This window comes from Conger conger, chromosome 9 (assembly GCF_963514075.1).
Source record: "Conger conger chromosome 9, fConCon1.1, whole genome shotgun sequence".
Taxonomy (NCBI): Eukaryota; Metazoa; Chordata; class Actinopteri; order Anguilliformes; family Congridae; genus Conger; species Conger conger.
In genome coordinates, this window is record NC_083768.1 from 4,822,462 (window position 1) to 4,846,465 (window position 24,004).

The following is a 24,004-nucleotide window of genomic DNA, read 5'->3' on the forward strand; positions in this document are numbered from 1 at the left end:
ATGGTAATGTTTTTTTGGGGTTTTTTTACTTTTTACTTGCCTGCAAAAGTTGTGCTTGAATTTCACTCACAAATAGGTTTATAAAGTTATTTTTATTAGATCTTTTTAGGAAGGTAGTTTTTTACTCAGCCCCAAGGTGTTGTCTTGAGATGGTCTAGATTGACAGAATCTCAGCGATGCTCCCGGCCCGCGATCAGGTGACCATCGACAGCTTAATTTACTAAAACCGTTAGCACGTGCTAAGCTTTTTAGCACACACAAAACCAGTAACGTAACCAACGATTGGCCATGGTCTTCTTCTTGTACCAATCATTGATTGTGGCATTGCCTTTGTGTGTGCTAAAAGGTTTTGTGTGTGTTTTAAAGGTCTTAGAAGGACAGCTATGAGCCAGGGTGAGTCAGCACTGTTCTTGTGGTCTCGATGACTCAGTTGATCGATTGACATTTGCCTGAATCCGTTAGTTGACTCATGGAGTACCGGCCAGTCATGCTAACTCGGGCCCTTCAGATGTGCATTCACAAACATTCACCTTGCTTCACTTCATTTGCAAATATATACAGTGGGCTCCAGAATTATTGATAACAACGAAGAAGGAAAAAAAAAAAGCTGCATATAATAAACGGCACAAATAATCATCTATATGTTATGTTCAAACGTGTGGGAAAACGACATACTATTTCAATACATTTACTCTCATTTCAATTGTTTTTATTAAGTCATCTCATTTTTTCTGGAAACCACAGGTGTCTAAAATATCAGCACCCCTAATAATTATTGTAAATAAAATCAAACGAGCTCTTATTGGCAATTTCATTTTACTTGATTCAGTGCATCTCACTGTAAAGGAACCATATTCAGAAGAGACGGATAATTCACCATCACAAGTCTGGTAATGCGTAGGCTACAAAAAAAATACATCCAGTCAATGGTTAAGCATACCACTTAGCTCAGTAAGGGCAATAATAACAATTCTATAAAAAAATGAAAAGTAAAACGTATGGAATGGTTACAAACTTGCTAGAGGGGGGGAATGCAAGTGCACATTGTCCCCATGGACGATGAGGAAGGTCCTAAAAAAAATCACCGTTTAAAAATTGCAGAGATTGGTTGCATCTTGGGGTCACCAAGTCTCAAAAAGAACCTTAAAATGGTAGCGCGAAAATAAATATATTTCTCCTTGCCTAGTTACGCTTATGGCTCAGTTTTCCCCCTCCTTAATGGAAATGAGATTCTCGCCTCACACAGGAAAGGGCGAACATTGATGTGGAAACTGAAAATGTTGATTAATGTGCATTGTCCTTGGTAAATAAATAAAAAGAAAGGAAAACCCAAGAGAACTGGTGCCGTGTCAGGCCGAACTGGGGAGCCAAGTTACAATAAACTGACTTATACCAGTGCTTTTATCATATGTGGTATTTGTAAAATCACATTTCCAGTAGAAATGTCACCAGTAGAAATATTCATTGCGGTTGCTGCCTTTTTGAAAAAAGAAACTCCCCAAGAATAAAAATGAAAAGCTATTCTCATCCTCGAGAAATGTTGAAAACCATATAGCATAGCAACGGCTATATTATACATTCTCCCGAAAAACACCCGAGGCCGTTGTCATTTTCTGGAAATGGACTTCCACAGGCTTATTTGCAGAAACTTCAGAAATTATTATTAATGTTGTCACACGCGCATTTTCGTAGCCAGAGCACAATTACAGCAGTCCCTGTGGTTTAAAATCAAGAGGCTTACGAGCAGTCGTCGAACCGTGGAGACGACAAATGTTGCCACTGGAGACCGGTTGTCATGGCAACCCTGATAACAATCACAATGACGGATGGTTATTACTGTGTTCTCCTTGTTGACAGGCTATACTATCCAAAGCCTGTTTTTCCTTATTACTTGTGTGGCCGTGTAGTTTATTTGCTTGTCAGTCTGGTTTATGAGACGCCAGAAAGGAAAAGTGTTTTCTCAGGCTTGCTAGATCTACACACTTTTGAATATCAAGTGTATAACATGTACAAAACTGACACAACCACAAACGATATATTTTGCCTATCTGGGTTAAAAAAATAAATAATCTAAAAGCTAATCAAACTCATTTTACAATACGGTTCATGAATTGGCATTAACAAATGTAGTTAATGAATAGCATGAATTAATGATGGACTAATGCATGAATTAAGCATGACATTAACTTTTCATACGTTAATGCACTTGTTAACAACTAACATAAGTGTTACATGATATCTATACATTAGCAAGCCATAGAATTAACTTAGTTAACCATTAACAAATACATGAACTGACGTTTTCATTCCAATATGAATTCCCAACAACTAATGCAGTTGCGAACAGTTAATGATGTACATATTCACTTCTCAGTAGTAGTTAGTTAACACCTGCATTAGTTCATGCCAATTCATGGAACCTTATTGTACAATGTTAGCATTCAATTTGCTCCATACAGTAAGTGCATTAAACTTACAGTCATGCACTTGAGGTTTTTTATTGTTGCATTATAGCCAGAAGGGTAAATTATCATTCAAATGTAATTAAGCGCACTTTGCTGTCGCTTTTATGAAAGACCTTTCAGCTCTTACACCAACCAGGACACATCTTTTCTAAATGCACATGACCAGTATTAGTGGAAATGAGCAGACACAATTATCACTGCCTGTTTTGTGCTGAGATGGGGTTTTTTTTTTTAAGGTGAAGCTGTCCACAGGATAAATATGAAAAATGTGCAAATACGTTGATATGTATGGGAAATAACGATGGAATAGTCTTGAGTCTTGAGATACCGTCGATAACTCTCTTCTGAATAAGTTAAGATGAATTTGTAGTTATATTCCATGGATATTAGTTAACCATTAACACATTAACTGACGTTTTCGTTCCAATATTTCACAATATTTCACTCTGGTATTTCTCCAATCTGTGTGATGTTTGTTCTCCAGTGTCGTGGCTCATCTGTATGGGGCTGATTACAGCCATTTTGTCGAAACTGATGCAACCACAGAAATAGAACCATAGAATAATTAATCTGGCTCATGAATGGCATTCATACAAATGCATGAGCTGGCAAAGTCCATTCAGAACAGACATGACCCCTGAACTATGAACTCTGACCTCTGACCCCTCTCCTCTGCACCTGGCTCAGGCCGGTCCTAGATCCTTGAATATGGCTGTTTGGGCTTCTAAGGGGCCTATTCATCCATGCTATTCAATTCTGAAATAGCCACAACAACCAGGTGTCCTCTTAGGTTCATTTATTTATTTATTTTTTATTTATTTAACCATTATATCTTGAGATTCAGAATATCTTTTGCTGGAGAGACCTGACCAAGAAAGCAGCTGACATTACCTGCAAGCATAAAAACATTAATGACACACACATCATGAAGAATTTTTTTTACCAGCATGTAAAAGTACAATAGGTAAGACCTTTGTGTTAAAACATTGTTACAAGACCGTTGTAAGTCCCTTCCTATCATTCTCACTGACATGTTGACTCACCCTCTGCCTGTGTTTATAGTCCTTCAATTCAGGTTTCAGTGTATACAGTTGACAGCCCAACACTCTGTACCAAAACATTGTATAGCTGTACAATAATTCAAGCTCATTGGTTGAAAGTTGGTTCTCATTGCCTCAGCCAATGGCGTTTCAAAGTCAGCCCGTTCACAGAGAAGGGGAAGTGATAAACAGTGTTGTGGTTTGGAGGTGTTTGTTGCTGCGAGAGAGAGAGAGAGAGAGAGAGAGAGAGAGAGAGAGAGAGAGAGAGAGAGAGAGAGAGACAGAGACAGAGACAGAGAGACAGAGACAGAGAGACAGAGACAGAGAGAGACAGAGACAGAGAGACAGAGACAGAGAGAGAGACAGAGAGAGAGAGAGAGAGAGAGAGAGAGAGGTCACTGCTGCTCTTGTTGCACTCTTAGACTCTGGCTGGTATCAGAGGAGGGCACAGACTTCATTTAGAAATGAATACACATTCAAACTCCGAGGCACACGCAAGATAACAAACTGCCTTTGACACTGTGGAATCTATAACAAAGAAACAATTTAACATAGTCCACTTTTAGCCCTTTGCGTTGAGCAGGATCAAAATGCCTGCACTGCTCTGTCTTGACAATTACGAAAGGCAACTTTTACTTGTCAACACCTGTCCTTCCCCGTCAAACGTTAACACCGTTTAACCTTGAAAGACACTCTCAATCCACAGAAACTCTTAGTGATGACAGCTCTGGATCTAAACAGGGCCAGTCAGACCAAAGGAAGAAAAGACAGATCTGTCTTTCTGACATTGTTCCAGAATCATATTGCTCAAATGATTTGACATTTTGCTTGGGTAACAGGATTTGATTGTTAAATCTGTGACAGGCCCCTCTGCAGAAAATCACAAAGTCTAATGAGAGAGGTCTTTTGGGCTCAGCTATTCTGTAGTCAAACACTTAAAATGTTGATTATCACTCAAACATTTTTGAAGATAAAACCTTCTTTGTGCCCTGAGATTGCAGCACAGACGATGGGGAGCAAGAAAATGTCAGCGAATGCTAATGATTTCAGCGATGTCGTATCACGTTCTCCGATTCTGCTCGCACTTAGTAGCTGTATTTGAATTACGTAGATTTGACTTATTCTGAGTTAGCGGGTCAAATGGTCGGTTGGGGATTTAAATGGGAGTATAGTTTATGCCTTAATGCCCTAATGGTATTGCACATACACTTCTAGGACTCACACACGTAACTCATGTTAATGCAGTGATGTTTGATGTATTTGTAAGTTGCTCTGAATGCGCTTCAGTTAAACATATGTAATATAGATTAACAATGAGTATGGTGTTGGGGCGGCCTGTAGTGTAGTGGCTAAGGTAAATGACTGGAACACGCAAGGTTGGTGGTTCTAATCCCGGTGTAGCCACAATAAGATCCGCGCAGCCGTTGGGCCCTTGAGCAAGGCCCTTAACCCTGCATTGCTCCAGGGGAGGATTGTCTCCTGCTTAGTCTAATCAACTGTACGTCGCTCTGGGTAAGAGCGTCTGCCAAATGCCTGTAATGTAATGTAATAGCTACACTCCATACAGACCAATGATAAACTGTAACTATAAACGATAACTACACTCAGATGAACAATATGAGCACAGTATGTCTGCTCGCGTTTGGTGGGTGTGTCGGGGGTGTAATCAAATCGATAATGACGTAGGCCTGTGCTTTAAAGTCTGGAGAACGCCTTCTCACACGCCATAGGAGCAAAGCGTACTACGTCAGTCAGCCCGCCCACGGTTTGCAACAGGATGTTCAGCGCGCCACCGTTTCCGTTTAAATAAACGCTTCGCTCCGTTTTGGTCGGGGCCGAACGTGACCCTGCCCCACATCCATCTAACCCCAGGGATAACTGCTCTAGAGCAGGCATCCTCTCCCAGCCTGGGGCCTGAGAGGAATGGAGTGGGGGTGCTGGGGCGTCTGGTGCAGACAGGGCAGTGAAGATTAAGTCATTGTGATGGAGACTTTCCGTTCAATTGCCCTTAATTACAATCACACAAGGCCCCCGTGCCGTCGGAACAAGCCGCAGTCTGCTAATTGGAGCACATTAACCACTTCACTCAGCACAACTGGAGCGGGTGGGGGTGGTGGGGCGGGGCCCATATGACCTAATATGACCCATTAGTCTCCTTTCACATACATTACTGTATGGTGAAGACGCCAGGATGCACACGCATTGGGGAAATAGTGGTTACGTACCACCTCCTAACATTTCAAGTGAAAAATGTACAGGCCACAGCCTGCAAGAATTAGAATGTTCTATTCCGTAGGTTTTTTTTTTTTTGGAATGTTTTTCAAAATTCAAAAGTCAGTGTTCTAGAACTCCACCCCCGCCCTCCCCCAGCCCAGTTACCAGCAGTGATTGTGACATCAGCATTAGAATGTTGAGTTAAGAACACTCTAATCACACATTTGCGATCTCACCCCTTGCAGGGTTAATTGGATGTGTACATTTACATAATGGTCGCACACGAGGAGTAATCAGGGTCTGGTTTTGTTTGTTTGTGGTTTTTCACTGCCTCCTTTTCCTGCCACCTCTCAGTTTGAGGAGTCCTCTCTCAGGGTCGCCGATGTCAGCTCTTTGATTTTGAATTTGTTTGCATTAAAAAAAGACAGCTCAAGTAAAAATGTTTTATTTTGATAGGATTTTTTTATTTTTTTTATTTTTGAATCTATGTTATGTGGAATTCATTTCCATTTTACCCTTGCTCTTTTTTTAAAAATATTTTTCCCCTTAAATGTACTTTAATACAATACAGTTTTGGCTTGTTGTCATTTGCTTCATCTTTAAACTAAAAGAGGTTTCATCGAGGCAGGCACATAGTATCCCTTCAGCAGCAGGCACTGACGAAAGCAGTACACACAAAAACAGAAACATCTCCAAAACAAAACAATAAAATGTAAAGCTGAGCCAGTTACGGCGCGTTACAGAATGAGGCTGGTGCGCTGGCAGGGGCTGCGGCCCTGATGGGCCTGTGCTGTCCCCACGGTGACAGTGCGGGAGCCAGACCAGACGAGCACTGACAGGTCTGTGTTCAGCCTGCGTGCTCCTCCCTCGCTGAGGCCCGTGGGCACCGGCGGCCCTGGCCCGTGGTTACGCTTCCCAAGAGCGGCCCTGGACCCCTCAGGGACCCACCATCACAAATATTACAAATATTACAAATATTACTTCACATAATGATCAGTAATGATCAGTGTGTTGAATGTGTTGTTGGGAAGCATTCTATTATTCAATTCTATTTTAATTCAACTTAATTCAACTTTAGTCTAATTTTCACTTTATTTTATTTCATTTTGGGAAGTGTGCTGAAAAGAATATACAAATTCAGAAATACATTTATTATTATTATTATTATTATTATTATTATTATTATTAGTGAGATGAGATCAGTCTAAGTATTAGAGTGTGGTCAGTTCATCTCAGTCAGTAAGAGGAGGCGTGAGGAGCTCAGTCAGTCTGAGGAGCTCAGTCAGTAAGAGGAGGTGTGTGGAGCTCAGTCAGTAAGAGGAGCTCAGTCAGTAAGAGGAGGTGTGAGGAGCTCAGTCAGTAAGAGGAGGTGTGTGGAGCTCAGTCAGTAAGAGGAGGTGTGAGGAGCTCAGTCAGTAAGAGGAGGTGTGAGGAGCTCAGTCAGTAAGAGGAGCTCAGTCAGTAAGAGGAGGTGTGAGGAGCTCAGTCAGTAAGAGGAGGCGTGAGGAGCTCAGTCAGTAAGAGGAGCTCAGTCAGTAAGAGGAGGTGTGTGGAGCTCAGTCAGTAAGAGGAGCTCAGTCAGTAAGAGGAGGTGTGTGGAGCTCAGTCAGTAAGAGGAGGTGTGTGGAGCTCAGTCAGTAAGAGGAGCTCAGTCAGTAAGAGGAGGTGTGTGGAGCTCAGTCAGTAAGAGGAGCTCAGTCAGTAAGAGGAGGTGTGTGGAGCTCAGTCAGTAAGAGGAGCTCAGTCAGTAAGAGGAGGTATGAGGAGCTCAGTCAGTAAGAGGAGTGGTGAGGAGCTCAGTCAGTAAGAGGAGCTCAGTCAGTCAGTGTGGCAGTGAACACAATGTGCATTACTGCTGAAAGGTCAATGTGAAGAGAGATGTGAGCCACACACACTGACCTGTTCACCAGGGAGTAATCCTCCAGGAATGCCCTGTTTATGTGCGTATAATCCTTTAAGAAAGTAACTGTTGTCTCATAGACTGCGCCAAACCCCCCAAGAGATGTTTTAACAATCAGTACAAAGAGTTTTTCTTTCTTTTTTTTTTTTGGTTTGCATTTTAAATGAATATGATGAAAGTATTCCATTACTGGGAAGTCCCCTTTTTTAGAGTTTAGGGGGGGGGGGGTACGTCTTGAATGATCCCACATTTTAGAAGAGGCCGAACACTGTTTGTAAATACACGTCAACGACGCAAAGAGTAATTGGAAGTGAATCACCTTGTTGCAATATCGGGGGTCAAGAGGACAGAAAGAGTCTGGTGGTGCTCTGGTACCAGTGGTGATTGTTCCATCAGTATTCAGTTAAGAACATTCCAATCCCACATTTGTGTGAGCTTACACCTCGTAGAGGGTTAAGAATTGGACGCTCCTTTCTGCCCTGTATGTACCCGGTGTACATCCTGCGTTATGCTCGGCACACTGCGGTGAGAAAAAAGTCCCCGCGGGGGAGAAATCTCGGGAGAAACCTGGCCATAGAGGGGAAGCCCATCCTTTCTTTTCAGGACAACTTGCATGAGAGGTCCAGCTAAAAAGCCTTAATGCGATGTCATGACAAAAAATTTATTTTATTTTATTTTATTCAAACTAGGAAAAACTTCTATTTTTTCATTAATTTTGCGCAATACGTACGGAAAAAAAGTGTTCGTTTCACCGTACTAACCTAAGCCAATATCGTATTTCGCCCCCTGTCGACCGCTCACGAACACACAAACTCATGGCTCTGCTCCTCTGTACGAGCCTTTTGTGTGAATTCTGAGGGGCACGAAGCGACTCAAACTGTCCCTCTTGCGAACTGCGCGAGGTTGCCGTTTTTGTAAAACTAGGGGGGGTTTTCTCTGCTCTCATCGCGGAATAAAACAACTTTTTTTCGAGTGGAAACCAGTTTTGACGGACAACGCGAACCTTTGTCACCAAACATTAATCATTTAAACGCTCGTGGCACCAGTTTCTTTTTCTTCTATTCTTTTTTTTCTCGCAAAACCGCAAACGGATGTGTGAGCATCGAAGTGTTCCTGTAAATCGACTCTGCAAATATCAAACTTTTACTTGCGCGTAGGCCACTCGTTTTATTCCTTACTCAGCCGCTACCTTACAGCGAAAACAGAAGCAAGTGGGGAAACAGGTGATTTGGTATATCTGATGAAATGGACATGATGAGATTTTACCCTCCTCCGGTGCAGCCTTCGGCAGCGACACCAGACTCTTTCTGTCCGGAACCCTCGCGTCCTTTTGACCCTCTATATTGCAACAAGGTGATTCACTTTCAATTACTCTTTGCGTCGTTGACGTGTATTTACAAACAGTGTTCGGCCACTTTTAAAATGTGGGGATCATTCAAGACGTACCCACGTGTGTGTAGTGTTTTAACGTAAACATAGTCTACTAAAAAAAAACGTATTAAGTCGAATCCATTCGTATGGGGAAAAAGGGGGGGTGCTTTTCACAGAGTTGGGCACGAAAACGATCCATTTGATCAGAGTTTGTTAACTTGAGAGCCTGCGCATTTACTCAAAGGAATCGCTACGCACTAAATTAGCTACTGCAGTTGTTGGGTTGCGAGCTACGACGAAGTTTTCCGAGAACAGGGCTCGTAGCTATACCTTCGTATTAGCGACGAGTTGATATTTGAGTAGAGCCGATTAGCTGCATGCGCTTAGCAAGCCATCGTTCAGCTAACAGTAATAGCTAACAGGTGTAATTTTAGTTTATCTTGCGTTTCCTCATGTACTGTCTTCAAAGCATTTTACTTTATACACGCTGCAGTTTTCGACGCTTCGTTTGCCTTCCTTACAGGCTTTTCAGTAACTAATAGAGGTAATGTAGTCGCACTTTACAAGAAAAACAGAAATTATTAATTAATGTGTGTGTATGTGTGTGTGAGAGAGAGAGAGAGAGAGAGAGAGAGAGAGAGAGAGAGAGAGAGAGAGAGAACAAGAGAGAGAACAGAGGTAAATAAGGGGGATTGTGTGCGGGGCTTTTCTTGAACAAATACACACGGATGTATTGTGGAATGTGACTTAATCCGGGGTATTTGCGGTGGTGGATCCTTTCGCTGTATGGTGGCTAAGGTGCATGACTGGGACCTGGAAGGTTGGTGGTTCAAGCCCCAGTGTAGTCACAATAAGACCAGAGCAGCTGTTGGGCCCTTCAGCAAGACCCTTCACCCCACATTGCTCCAGGGGGGGATTGGCCCCTGCTTAGTCTAATCAACTGTACGTCGCATTAGCAAAGCGTCAGCTAAATAACTGTAATGTAGGCTAATTCGTTAAAAATCTTTTCTCAGTTACGTATGAGGTCTTTTTTTTTGTGATATTACGTGAAGGAAATTATGAAAGTTCTTGATCCATTTTGTCAGTCGAACGGACCTTTTCCTTAAAAAGCTAAATTATGATAAGTATGCCGTACTGATAATTTCTTCCACTGACATTTTTTTTTTTAAGTTTCCAACTCCGTGAAGATTGTTTTAGCGACTAGCATTGAAGAAGAAGAAGAAGAAGAAGATATACTTTATTGAACTTTGTGGGTTAATTTGTCCTCTGGATTTGACCCAGCCTAGTTACTTAGGAGCAGTGGGCAGCCATAGTGCTGCACCTGGGGAGCAGTGTGGGGTTAAGGGCCTTGCTCAAGGGCCCAGCGGCTGTGCCCAACAACAGATCTTATCGTGGCTACACCGGGCATCAGACCCCCGCCAGTCATCTGTGGGTTCCAGTCATGTACCTCAGCCACTACACTACAGAGTGCCCAAATTCTGTTTCTTTCAAAAAAAATATGAGCATATTAGCGGTAGTATTCGGCCGCTTCTTGACCAGTTTGTGTCGACGTGCTGTACGCTCAGTCGGATGCATTTCAAAACATTTCCTTCGTTTCCGAGTAGCTGTTGGATTACAGCTGGCAGCCCAGGCACAGATGAATGGACGGTCTCTATGTCGGCATCCTTTAGTAGCCTGCGGAGTCAGACTGCAGAAGCTTGAAAAACTTTTATCCACAGTGACTTCAGAAAGCATTCAGACCCCTTCACTTTTTGCACACATTATTGTGTTGTAGATTTAACTCAAAATGGATGAAATTTTAATTCAAGTTCTAGACACATCTCAGGGATAATTAAAGCAAACAGGAGGTACCTGACCACAATTTCGGGTGGCACAGCAAAGGGTGCAAATACTCATACTTACAAATACTTATGTAAATGGTATTGATTTATAATAAATTTGCAAAAAGAAAAAAAACGTTTTCACTTTGTTATAAGTTATTGAGTGTAGATTGATGGGCAAATAATTTTTAATCGATTTTTTTTTTTCTAAAACTACAACTCAAATTGTGCAAAAAGGGTCAGGATATTTTCTGAAGCCACTGCACAGCGTTCATACGTGTACACAGTATTCTGTTCTGTGCGCTGACCAATGATTGGCAGCGACCTGAAGTGGCAAAGGAGATCGGCATGAGCATTGCAGTGTGAGAGGAAAGATCAGAAAGTAAAGAACATAACGCTGAATTTGACTCTTACGCTGAATTTGACTCTCCCTCACACTCTCACGAACGATTCATCTGAAGACGTGCCATATTCCATTATACATTTGTACCGCAAATACAGAGTCTTTTTGGGTATTATTTACTGGGTAAGTACACAGCTACTTGTAATTATTAGGCAACTACTTTGATTTCATTACTTTACATTATTGGCTTTTGGCACTTATCCAGAGCGACGTACAGTTGATTAGACTAAGCAGGAGACAATCCTCCCCTGGAGCAATGCAGGGTTAAGGGCCTTATGTAAGTACATTTTACAGCCTGTTTCATAACACTTCCCTCTGAAATCAAAATAGTTACCTAATAAGTACCTGGTATTTACACAGTAAAGACTAGGTAATCATCTTGCTGTAAAATAAAGTGTTACTTTAATAATAATAATAATAATAATAATATTTTTTTCCTATGAGACTAAAATAGCAGTCCTTCCTCTTAAGTTCAGTCCTAATGTGTCAGAGTGTGATTCTGTAACTCTGGTTCAGTCCTAATGTATCAGAGTGTGATTCTGTAACTCTGGTTCAGTCCTAATGTACCAGAGTGTGATTCTGTAACTCTGGTTCAGTCCTAATGTACCAGAGTGTGATTCTGTAACTCTGGTTCAGTCCTAATGTGTCAGAGTGTGATTCTGTAACTCTGGTTCAGTCCTAATGTGTCAGAGTGTGATTCTGTAACTCTGGTTGAGTCCTAATGTATCAGAGTGTGATTCTGTAACTCTGGTTCAGTCCTAATGTACCAGAGTGTGATTCTGTAACTCTGGTTGAGTCCTAATGTATCAGAGTGTGATTCTGTAACTCTGGTTGAGTCCTAATGTGTCAGAGTGTGATTCTGTAACTCTGGTTGAGTCCTAATGTATCAGAGTGTGATTCTGTAACTCTGGTTCAGTCCTAATGTATCAGTGTGATTCTGTAACTCTGGTTCAGTCCTATAATGTACCAGAGTGTGATTCTGTAACTCTGGTTCAGTCCTAATGTACCAGAGTGTGATTCTGTAACTCTGGTTCAGTCCTAATGTACCAGAGTGTGATTCTGTAACTCTGGTTCAGTCCTAATGTGTCAGAGTGTGATTCTGTAACTCTGGTTCAGTCCTAATGTACCAGAGTGTGATTCTGTAACTCTGGTTCAGTCCTATAATGTACCAGAGTGTGATTCTGTAACTCTGGTTTCGTGGAAACGACTCACGACCAGTTTCGTCACCTGGCGAAAGGCCTCTCAACCTGTGAAGTGTGCCTGTGCCTTGTGTGAACTTCTCAAAACTGCTGTTCATCGCACGTGCGTGGGTTATTTTAGGTGATTCAGACCGACTTCATTGTGCCCCACCGCGAGCAGCTTGAAAAAGCACCGGTGTGTCATTCCAGCGGTTTGCAGACAAATTTGGGCAGCGCGGTTGAATGAGTGACACATAACAGCGGAAGGATAAGTAATGCTGGCAGTGAGAGAGGATTCTTAATGACTGTAATATAGTTAAAGAGGGATCCTTTTTCCAGACCGATGTGCAGATTCGGGCCTGCGCTTGTGGCAGCCGGACGGTGGTTTTTTTCAGGTGAAATGTGTGCTGAAAGGGTTCTGATGGGCCCGTCGGCGGTCCACGCGCTGGTGTTTGTGCGGAAAGGCCGAAAGCTTGCTGCAATCGACCCGTTCGGTATCGTCAGGTGTCACCCCCTCAATCACGCAAAAAACGATTTGTGACAATAGATAGTGTGGTCATGGGTAAAATAGGAACGGGCTTTGTGCTGTTTGCCCCGTTTGTTTTGTTTGGTGAACAGTCTGTGTGTTTTCTTCACTGGTGTTTATTGGACATAATCCCAGTCCATGGAAAGGAGTTCACTTTGAGCCAAACGTCAAGGGGAAGGAACCAGGAATGCCTTCGCATGTTGCTTATTATCTTAAAGAAATTAAATTAATAATTTTGTTTTAATTAAGTTGAATTAATTTACCTCCGATATTATTGTACTTCATATGAAATATACACTCAGTGAGAACTTTATTCGGTGTATATTAGACTTCTTTTTAGACTCATTGCTCTTCTGCTGCTGTAGCCTATCCACTTAGAGTTATGATGCGTTGTGTGTTCCGAGATGCTCTTCTGCATACCACTGTTGTAATGTGTGGTTATTCGCGTTACTGCCACCTTCCGGTCAGCTTTGACCAGTGTGTATAGCAGTATGTAGTGTAACGTGAAAGTGTAAATCTCACTGTGTCACTGTGTAAAATGCGCTGGTGTTTAAGTGTGTAAAGGGTAAAATAGTGTAAGAGCGGTCATTCTGTGAAATGTCAGCCAGCGGTGTGTCACCTCCCACACCTCGGGTTGACAGTGTTCACAGAATGACCCAGAGTGTGAAATTAGCCGGTGTGAGTGTATGTAAAGCAAACTAAGACGCTGTGGTATTTCCCATCATGCGGTCCTCCACAAACATGTGTTTTATGGAAACAGAAATGCTGTCTTTATCGGAATTTCTCGTGCTTGGGTATGCTCTCGATTCCCCCGTTGAAAGAGTACGGCCCATCACGTAGGCCTGTTGGTTGTCCTAATATGCATATTGGAGTGTATTATTATTATTATTTTTATTTTTTTACTTGGTTTCAAACGTATATATAGAGAAACAAGCAGGTTTATTTATTGCATTTTACCCCAGTTGTAAAGATTTGGCACCGGGGTACACAACCGACTCCTGTCCCGGAGAGCGGGTTGTTGTTCTAAAACCTTAGTTTTAGTTTTCTGACAGCTCTATAAACTACGCTTGTATGCTCTTGTACTTGAGTGCAGTACATTTTTATTTAGCTTTTTGTGGTTCAGATCAAATCTTAAATGCTGTCTTTGTGTCTTCCAGAATTGAGAGAAAACAATAGATATTTTTGTGCTCATACACCATTCTCCAGTTCAAAGGACAGCTGTTCACTGAAACTATTTAGAAGAGGAGTTGTATTCAATTGCCATTCATCGTTCAGATGCTCTTTTGAAGATAAAAGGCATTAGATTTGGTTTTGACTCAGGAAATTCAGGTCACACCTATTATTCTGAGGGCTGGGCGGATTGTGCCAGATTCTGATTATTGGGGCGGAGTTCCCCGGATGACGGACAGCACGGGGGCGGGGCGGATGTTGGCAGGCTGTCGGGAATGCTACATGGTGAAATGTGGTTGAAGGTGCCGCAAGCCTCCTGACCTAGAAACCCTGCTGGCACAGTTGCACAGGACACTAAAAACCCGGTGCAATCACTTTTTACTACAATTACGGTAATCTATTCATTTTGATTTGAGCTTTCAAGGGCCCAACAGCTGTACTGATCTTATTGTGGCTACACTGAACTACCAACCTTCCAGATCCCAGTGAAGCATCTTTGTTATCCCTGGTGCTGGAGAGTGTACACATCAAGGAATATGACAGCACTCCACCGTGTCGCATTGAAGAATGTGACAGGACTTCTCTGTCTCCCTCACACTCTCACGTTACAATATGTCCTCACTCCCTCTCCATCTATCTCTCTTTCCTTCTCCCCCTCTTTCATTTGAATTCACTGTTCTTTACTGGTTTGAAATACAAACAGTACATATTGCCAAAGCAATATGCATGAAAAAAAAAAAGGAAATCTCCCTCCTCCAATTTTTTCTTCCTCGTCTCTCTCTCTCTCTCTCTCTCTCGCTCACACACTCTCTCTCTCTCTCTTTCTCTATCTCTCTCTCTCGCTCATACACTCTCTCTCTCTCTCTCTCTCTCTCTCTCCATCTCTCTTAATATGACCGTTGGAAGCTTTCTGAATGTTTGCTGTTGTTGTGTTTTGCAGTTTGACGGAGGGAACATGTACATGAGCATGTCTGAGCTGATCCCGGACTTCACTCCAACCGGTCAGGTGGGTGAACTGCCGCTCAGTGCCTCTCTAAGATGGCCGCCCTCAGTGTTATCTCAGCGTCAGTGTATATCGTTCATTAGCCCTGGCGGATGGCTTTACACTGGCAGGTACGGGGCATTCTGCGGTTCATGTTCAGATCACTTCAGATAACTCCAGAGCAACTTGAAAAGCAATGTTCTGCCTTATGAGCTTGTGTGTATAACCCAAATATTCTGCAAAATTAAGTTTGCTTGTAAAAATATATATATTTTGTTTATAATTGTGAATAAGCGGTGATAGTTACTTGTTAAGTGTATATTTTCTTGCTACAGACCATCAAGGTTGTCAGAAACTTCTCTTAAGTATAAATAATGTTCATCATTGAATATAAAAACAGGCTTGGTCAATCATAATTGTGTACTAAAACAGAAATAATACTGAGAATTGCCTCTTCCTGAATTAACTGGAACACAGAAATAGGTCTGGTCTACAGTCACTTCCTTTAGTTGGGTACATTGTGTGTTATTTGTGCAGAGTTGATTTCAGCAGAGCTTCATTTTACTCTGTTTATTTGAAAAAAGTTTCTTTTACACTGAAATTTCAGCATTTGTGTGGTCATGAAATAATCATTTTACTGTAGTTAGTACAGCTAGTTAACTAGCGAGACGTTATATGGTTCAGAAATACTTTCTGTTCTCGTGCTATAGCGTTTTCTCCAAAGTGGTACTGTGTGGCTATGCTGCTTGCAAGAATCGCAAATAATTTCCTGAGGGTCTGTCTTTAGAAGCAGGTTCCAGAAGGGAAAGAAAGTTCTCGATTTTGTGATTTAAACGTATGAAGCCCTCAAGAACTCATTTCACACCCCTCTCTGGAGTATGAAGGTCACTTTCTCAATGTTATTGGTGCATTCTGCATGCGAGATGCAGAAATTTGAGAAAGTGTGAGAGAGAGAGAAAGCGAAAGAGAGAACGAGAGAGAGAGCGCATACAGAAAACACACAAACACTTTGTTATATTACTGAGGTTAATTGCTTCCAGCCTTTTAAGAAATTTTGGCAATGAAATCTGTATTCCTCTCTCTGGCTTGAGCCACACAACCGATGCCAGCTAACACAGACATCTGTGATGGTAAACGGGGTGAGACCTTGCAGAGAATAACGGACTGATTTGGCTGTGGAGAAGGGTAGAGGCTTTAAAAGAAAAGCAAGGCTTCTGATTTCCCTCTTAATTCCTCAGTTAATCGCTCTATCTGGCCGTCTTACATAATAATTTAATTTAACACATGAATAAGCGTTGGAGGTGACAAAAACAATAAAATAATAACAAGAGGCGTCTCTTGAACAAAAGTTGAAAGAGACTTCACAACATATTATATTAAAGGAGTAAACATGGTGGTTGAATGTGACACTTGTCAGTTGTCCCTAGGCAACAATAAAACAAATGTGCATTTTTTTATTTTTTTTTTATTTTTTTTTTTATTATAATATACTGTATTATTCAGTGATTGAAATGAAATTGAAATACTAAATTTCCCACGATAAAAGTTCACCCGAACTGTTTGGGCGTGGTAATGAGAACTGTCAATTCTCTATGACATGCCCCCACTTTCCTGTAGGCCCGCGGCGCAAACTGTGGGTCATGAGTAATAGGGTAGGGCTTATCCTCATGTGACGTACTAGTAGGAGAACATTCTCAACCGGTTGAGAATAGGACGACGCATTTAAAACGCTTACTTCTCCAAAACTAAAGAACGGACATATTTTATACTTTCATTGTGCTTCTGCAACGCCCTTTTGTGCAAATTGCATATAAAAACCTAGAAAGAGTGACCAACCACCAGGTTACTCCTTTAAGAAGTGTCAGATGTGATAAGTCTGTTTACCTCATTAATGCTGTGCTGTTGATTGTGCATTATTAACTAAATTAAGTTAATATGAGTTGATTTCATTGAAAAGGGATGACTGTTTACTGGTCACATGTGCAAGCCAGTGTGATTCCTAGTCCTGAGTATCGTTAACATTTGTTGTTTGGTTTACGCACTTACAACGCCTAGTGTTAAACATCCATCCATCCATCCATTATCCTAACCCGCTTATCCTGAATAGGGTTGCCAGGGGGCTGGAGCCTATCCCAGCATACATTGGGCGAAAGGCAGGAATACACCCTGGACAGGTCGCCAGTCCATCGCAGGGCACACACACCATTCACTCACACACTCATACCCACGGGCAATTTAGACTCTCCAGTCAGCCTACCCGGAGTACCCGGAGGAAACCCACGCAAACATGCAAACTCCACACAGAGAGGCCCCGGCCAACCGGGATTCGAACCCAGGACCTCCTTGCTGTGAGACGGCAGTGCTACCCACTGCACCATCCGTGCCGCCCTTAGTGTTAAACAGTGCTAGGTAATTAACTCCAGCTCATTTTGGTGATTTAGTGGAGTGCGGTGCAGTATATTGGACAGGATCAGCAAGTGGCACACAGTAGGTGTAGCTGGGAGGCTGGGTGTTGATAGCATGCGGTGCTGTAGGTATCCTGGTGTATTTGCTGCAGTCTATCTGTGTTGTCGATGGATCGTAGCTGGTTCATTAATTTTAATGGTGTGTTCTCACGCCCCCGTGGGACCCCGTTAGTGTGGGTTATGGAACAGGCCGAATCTTCTGACCTGCTCTGATGTAATCACCAACTCGCCAGATGGTTATATAAATTCATTGCTGTATCTTTGGAGCACATGTGTGTGTGTGTGTGTGTGTCTGTGTCTGTGTATTTATCATTAAGTGCCTCCTTTTGGTCACATCTCTACACGGACTGAAATCTCACCGGTTACAATTTTACATTATGACTCAACTTGCTCTGAACTCTTCAGCATTTATTGAGAGTTTAAGTGGGTTTAATACAGGGATCCTCAAATCTGGCCCCTCAAATCTGGCCTTCAAATCCAAATTTCCGGCCCTCCCAAGTGAGTGAAAAGTTAGTGCTACTAATCCCAGCCCTGGGTTCAAAGGGCATTTGTATTGGATTCAAATACTTCTTTCCTGATTAAGCTTTCCTGGTGTGTTGGAACAAATGAAATGATCCCTAAAGTTTAAGCCCCGCCCATCTGCTCCTCCTTGCCGGCTCAGGTGCTCCAGGCAAGATCAGTAGAGCACAGAATTTGAAGTATTTGAATCCAAAACAAATCCCATTTGCCTAATTGAATGTGATTGTTCGTCTTTGCGATCAGCAGCAGGTGTATCCGGCTCCTGGCTTGGGAGACGAAGACTTCAACATCCCCCCGATCACGCCCCCCGCCCTCCCGGAGCTCACCCTGCCCTCCCCGCCGGAGACCCAGCCTGGAGCGTACCATTCCCAGCACCCGCCCGGGGCTCACAGCAGACACCCCTTCCACTCGCACAGAATGGACCCGCCCGGGATCGGCATCCCCAACACGCTGGGCCAAGATGGAGGTCCGCCCCCCAGTTTCCTGTCGGCGGTGAGTCTTTCCACTTGCACTCGGAGCGACTGAGTGCTGTCGGGTCTCACATGTCACAGTTGCGTGTAATGTGCTGTGGTGATTGTGCCTTACACCAGTGTGCAACTGCAGGGCGGCCTGTAGCGTAGTGGTTAAGGTAAAGGACTGGGACACACAAGGTTGGTGGTTCTAATCCCGGTGTTGCCACAATATGATCCGCACAGCCGTTGGGCCCTTGAGCGAGGCCCTTAACCCCGCATTGCTCCAGGGGAGGATTGTCTCCTGCTTAGTCTAATCAACTGTACGTCGCTCTGGATAAGAGCGTCTGCCAAATGCCAATAATGTAATGTCTTTCACGGGCTTCCCAGTGTGTTCTGTGAGCAGTGAGCGTGTGTATAGACTTATCTGACTTGCACAAAATGTCAGGGAGATGGGAGGGGGGTTTGGGGCTACCTCCTACATATTATGACCTTGGGGGATTGGGCCCCCCTCACACGATATCCCCCACATTACAAGTGCGTATTTCCGGGAGATTTATAACCTCGCTATTTGAAAGATGTGTGACGAGTGCTCAGTATTTAATTTTATTTTCAAAACAGAGCATTTTCGATTCAGTATTTAAAATGCAATATTTACATTGAAGGATCAAGTAGGTAAACAAACAAAAACAAATTATTGCTGACTATCAGGAACAAAATGTCCTCTTTTCGAATCTATATCCGTGTGAAATAAATACAAGCCTCTTTCTTTCTTTTTTTTTTTCGCACAGGCGAAACGATAATTAGCGCTGGGTTTGGTTTTCATGTGAAGTGTCCATAGCCACTGGAGCAGAGCGCAGCGGCAACGTGCGATCTGACTAACTGTGGTTAACCAGGCCTCTAGCACTTCTCTCACAGTTGCGTCAACTGAAACCCTCCCCGCCTGCTTCCACCTCAGCTGGCGTTTTCACACCAGCGCCACCAAAACATTTAACGGTTGGCCCTGTTTCAGAATCCGTCACGTGCTCTCGTTAAGGAGGTGTCGATCTGACGCCGACACCGGGCTTCGCCTCGCCTGCAGGCTGTGTTTTGTTCTAATGTCATTTTTGTTTGCTTTTACCCGGGAGTAGCGTAGCCCCTTTCAACGAGCGCTTCTGTGAAGTTCCGCGGGTTTTTTTTTTTTAACAGCTTTACTTGTGCACTGCATTATATAGCATTTTCGTTAATTTTGCCGATGTATTTTTATGAAATATGTTGACATGAGATTGTGTTGATGTTTTTGTAATGTTACATGAACAATTTCAATTGTGTCCTATGAATGGTATAAAGTATATAGTTAATTAAAAAAATGTATATTATTATTATTATTTTTTTTTTAAATCCTCGGCAGAATGTAGCTTAGGAAGAAGGATTGGAACAGGAAGTTTTTTAGGTAGATTCTTCACCATTCCCCGAGTTTTCCCGTCCTTAACGCCTCCCCCGTTTCACAGATGCTGCACAAGGCCGCCTCCCACTCCGCTTACCCCCCAATGGACGACTTCAGGCCCAGCATCCAATCGGTGATGGTGCAGCACGGTCAGCTGACCACCATCAACCAGTCGCAGCTCAGCTCGCCGTCCCCCCCCGGGAGCAAACGGGCGTCGCCGTCCCCCGCCGGCTCCCTGCACGAGGAGGACGCAGACGAGACCCTGAGGGTGAGGACCGGGGGGCGTCATGGCCGCTAAATTACATCACCTTACACTACATTACACTACATCACCTTACACTACATCACCTTACATTACATCACCTTACACTACATTACACTACATAACACTACATCCCCTTACACTACATTACATTACATCACCGTACACTACATCACCTTACATTACATCACCTTACACTACATTACACTACATAACACTACATCACCTTACATTACATCACCTTACACTACATTACACTATATTACATTACATCACCTTACACTACATCACCTTACACTACATTACATTACATCACCTTACACTACATTACATTACATTACACTACATCCCCTTACACTACATTACACTACATTACATTACATCACCTTACACTACATCACCTTACACTACATTACACTACATTACACTACATTACATTACATCACCTTACACTATATCACCTTACATTACATCACCTTACACTACATTACACTACATCACCTTACACTATATCACCTTACATTACATCACCTTACACTACATTACACTACATTACACTACATCACCTTACACTATATCACCTTACACTATATCACCTTACATTACATCACCTTACACTACATTACACTACATCACCTTACACTACATCACCTTACACTACATTACATTACACTACATTACACTACACTACACTACATTACACTACACTACATTACATTACATCACCTTACACTACATTACACTACATAACACTACATCCCCTTACACTACATTACACTACATTACACTACATCACCTTACATTACATCACCTTACACTACATTACACTACATTACATTACATCACCTTACACTACATCACCTTACACTACATTACATTACATCACCTTACACTACATTACATTACATTACACTACATCCCCTTACACTACATTACACTACATTACATTACATCACCTTACACTACATCACCTTACACTACATTACACTACATTACACTACATTACATTACATCACCTTACACTATATCACCTTACATTACATCACCTTACACTACATTACACTACATCACCTTACACTATATCACCTTACATTACATCACCTTACACTACATTACACTACATTACACTATATCACCTTACACTATATCACCTTACACTATATCACCTTACATTACATCACCTTACACTACATTACACTACATCACCTTACACTACATCACCTTACACTACATTACACTACACTACATTACACTACACTGCATTACACTACATCACCTTACACTACATCACCTTACATTACATCACCTTACACTACATTACATTACATCACCTTACACTACATTACACAACATTACACTACATTACACTACATCACCTTACACTACATTACACTACATCACCTTACACTACATTACACTACATCACCTTACATTACACTACATTACATTACACTACATTACATTACATCACCTTACATTACACTACATTACATTACATTACATTACACTACACTACACTACATTACATTACAGTACATCACCTTACATTACATTACATTACATCACCTTACATAATTGTGGCGACACCGGGGATTAGAACCACTGACCGTGCGTGTCCCAGTCATGTACCTTAACCACTACGACGAGTGAAAACCACGAGCACTTATTATGAACATAATGGCGACAACAGATCGTTCAGCCCATCACTCGCCATTTCCCGACCGCTAAACGGTACCCAGTGCTCACCAATTAGAGAGATCATTGCACTTATATTGCACTCGTCTAGACACTCAAAGCGCTTTACAGCGATGTGGGGGAATCTCATCTTAACCGCCACGAATGTGTAGCACCCACCTGGGTGATGCAACGGCAGCCATTTTGTGGCAGAATGCTCACCACACACCAGCTGAGGGGGACAGGGAGAGCACAATGTTTACCTACATACTAGATGGTATCAAGCGCCGTAGCAAGCCTGGTCTAGGAAACCCCCAGTGTCTGCCTCCACTACATGCTTGTGTGTGTGTGTGTGTGTGTGTGTGTGTGTGTGTGTGTGTGTGTGTGTGTGTGTGTGTGTGTGTGTGTGTGTGTGTGTGTGCGTCTGTGTGTGCGTCTGTATGTGTGTCTATGTCTGTATGTGTCTGTGTGTGCGCGTCTGTGTATGTGCCTATGTCTGTGTGTGCGCGTTTTACAATGTACAAGTCAACCTCTGCCTCTGCTTGAAACAAAAGGCCATATTTCCTGATTACTAATGAGAAACTATACAGCTGAAACAATGTCAAGTTGATAAATATGAAAATGATCTGTGGTCACAGGATTCAGAGAAATGTTGGTTTTATGACCTTTGAATGTCATTCAAAAGGCCCCCCAAAAAACGTAAAACTATCTTGTATAATTGTATATTATAATTTTGCATATTGTAAGCTAAACAGTTTGTGAGAAGAGAATGCCTTAGAAATAATCATTGTGTTTAATGAGCCAGTGCATATTATTCATAGTCATATTTATAATAACTTCAATGTCATGTCCACGTTGGTGATGAGTGGTTTCCCCAAAGCGCTCGGATGTGAACTAATAAGCCTCTTCACTGCTGCTCTGGTTCAGATCGAAAGGCCACCAGCCAGCAGGTCGGTTTTAGAATGTTTTCACAAACTGCCAAATGCTAGCTTCATAACGCCTCTTTACGGTTGCTGTGGGCTGACGAAGTCAGATTCAGAGTTTAAATACAGGACAGATCCACTCAAACCTCAAACTGACTCAAACTCCCTGTTTGGAAAATAGTAATTTATAATAATAGCACACTTAGTAGAATTGGGCACTTTTTTTTTCTTTTTTATTACAATATAAAATAAAAACATTTCAAGACAAAATGTGGTTTCCTCTGCTGTCATAGGTTTGATCTGGACTGGATTTTTGGTTAACGTAGTTTTGTTCTGAACAGGGTTTACGGGTAATGTATTTTTGATTAGAACTGGGTTCATGGGCAATGTAGTTTTGATCAGAACTGGGTTCATGGGCAATGTAGTTTTGATCAGAACTGGGTTCATGGGCAATGTAGTTTTGATCAGAACTGGGTTCATGGGCAATGTAGTTTTGATCAGAACTGGGTTCATGGGCAATGTAGTTTTGATCAGAACTGGGTTCATGGGCAATGTAGTGTTGATCAGGGTTGATGGCGAGGATAATGAGGAGTCTGTCCTCACAGGGGGGAGGAGCGGAGAAGAGGCCGGCCACAGACGGGGGGAAGAAGCCCAAAGTGCAGAAGAAAAAGAAGAAAAAAGACCCCAACGAGCCGCAGAAGCCCGTCTCGGCCTACGCCCTGTTCTTCCGCGACACGCAGGCCGCCATCAAGGCCCAGAGCCCCAGCGCCACCTTCGGGGAGGTCTCCAAGATCGTGGCGTCCACCTGGGACGGGCTGGGGGAGGAACAGAAACAGGTGCTGCCCCCTGCTGGTCAAGATCGATGAGGAGTCCAGGGCTCTGTCCTGCTCGACGGGCACTGAGGGTTTTGTGTGCTCACTTTCTGCAGCTGTACAAGAAGAAGACTGAAGTGGCCAAGACAGAGTACCTGAAGCAGCTGGCAGCCTACCGAGCCAACCTGGTGTCTCAGGTAAACAGGGACTTTACATTTGTTGAGCTTGAGCAACAGTGTCAGGTTTAACTCCAGTCCTGGAGGGCCGCAGTGTCTGCAGGTTTAACTCCAGTCCTGGAGGGGGCCGCAGTGTCTGCCGGTTTAACTCCAGTCCTGGAGGGCAGCAGTGTTTGCAGGTTTAACTCCAGTCCTGGAGGGCCGCAGTGTCTGCAGGTTTAACTCCAGT

The 24,004-nt window shown here is 42.8% G+C and overlaps 1 protein-coding gene across 2 annotated transcripts in view; it reads left to right on the plus strand.

Moving 5' to 3' along the window:
- Positions 1-8,462: 8,462 nt before the first annotated feature.
- LOC133137069 (thymocyte selection-associated high mobility group box protein TOX-like) overlaps positions 8,463-24,004 on the plus strand; it is a 19,866-nt gene continuing 4,324 nt past the window's right edge. For both annotated transcript variants that reach the window (XM_061255090.1, XM_061255091.1), the window contains exons 1-6: positions 8,463-8,972; positions 15,028-15,093; positions 18,300-18,545; positions 19,993-20,196; positions 23,393-23,623; positions 23,716-23,796. In XM_061255090.1, the coding sequence (XP_061111074.1) occupies positions 8,865-8,972; positions 15,028-15,093; positions 18,300-18,545; positions 19,993-20,196; positions 23,393-23,623; positions 23,716-23,796 (936 nt within the window). In that variant the 5' untranslated portion in view covers positions 8,463-8,864. The remainder of the gene's footprint in view (positions 8,973-15,027; positions 15,094-18,299; positions 18,546-19,992; positions 20,197-23,392; positions 23,624-23,715; positions 23,797-24,004) is intronic.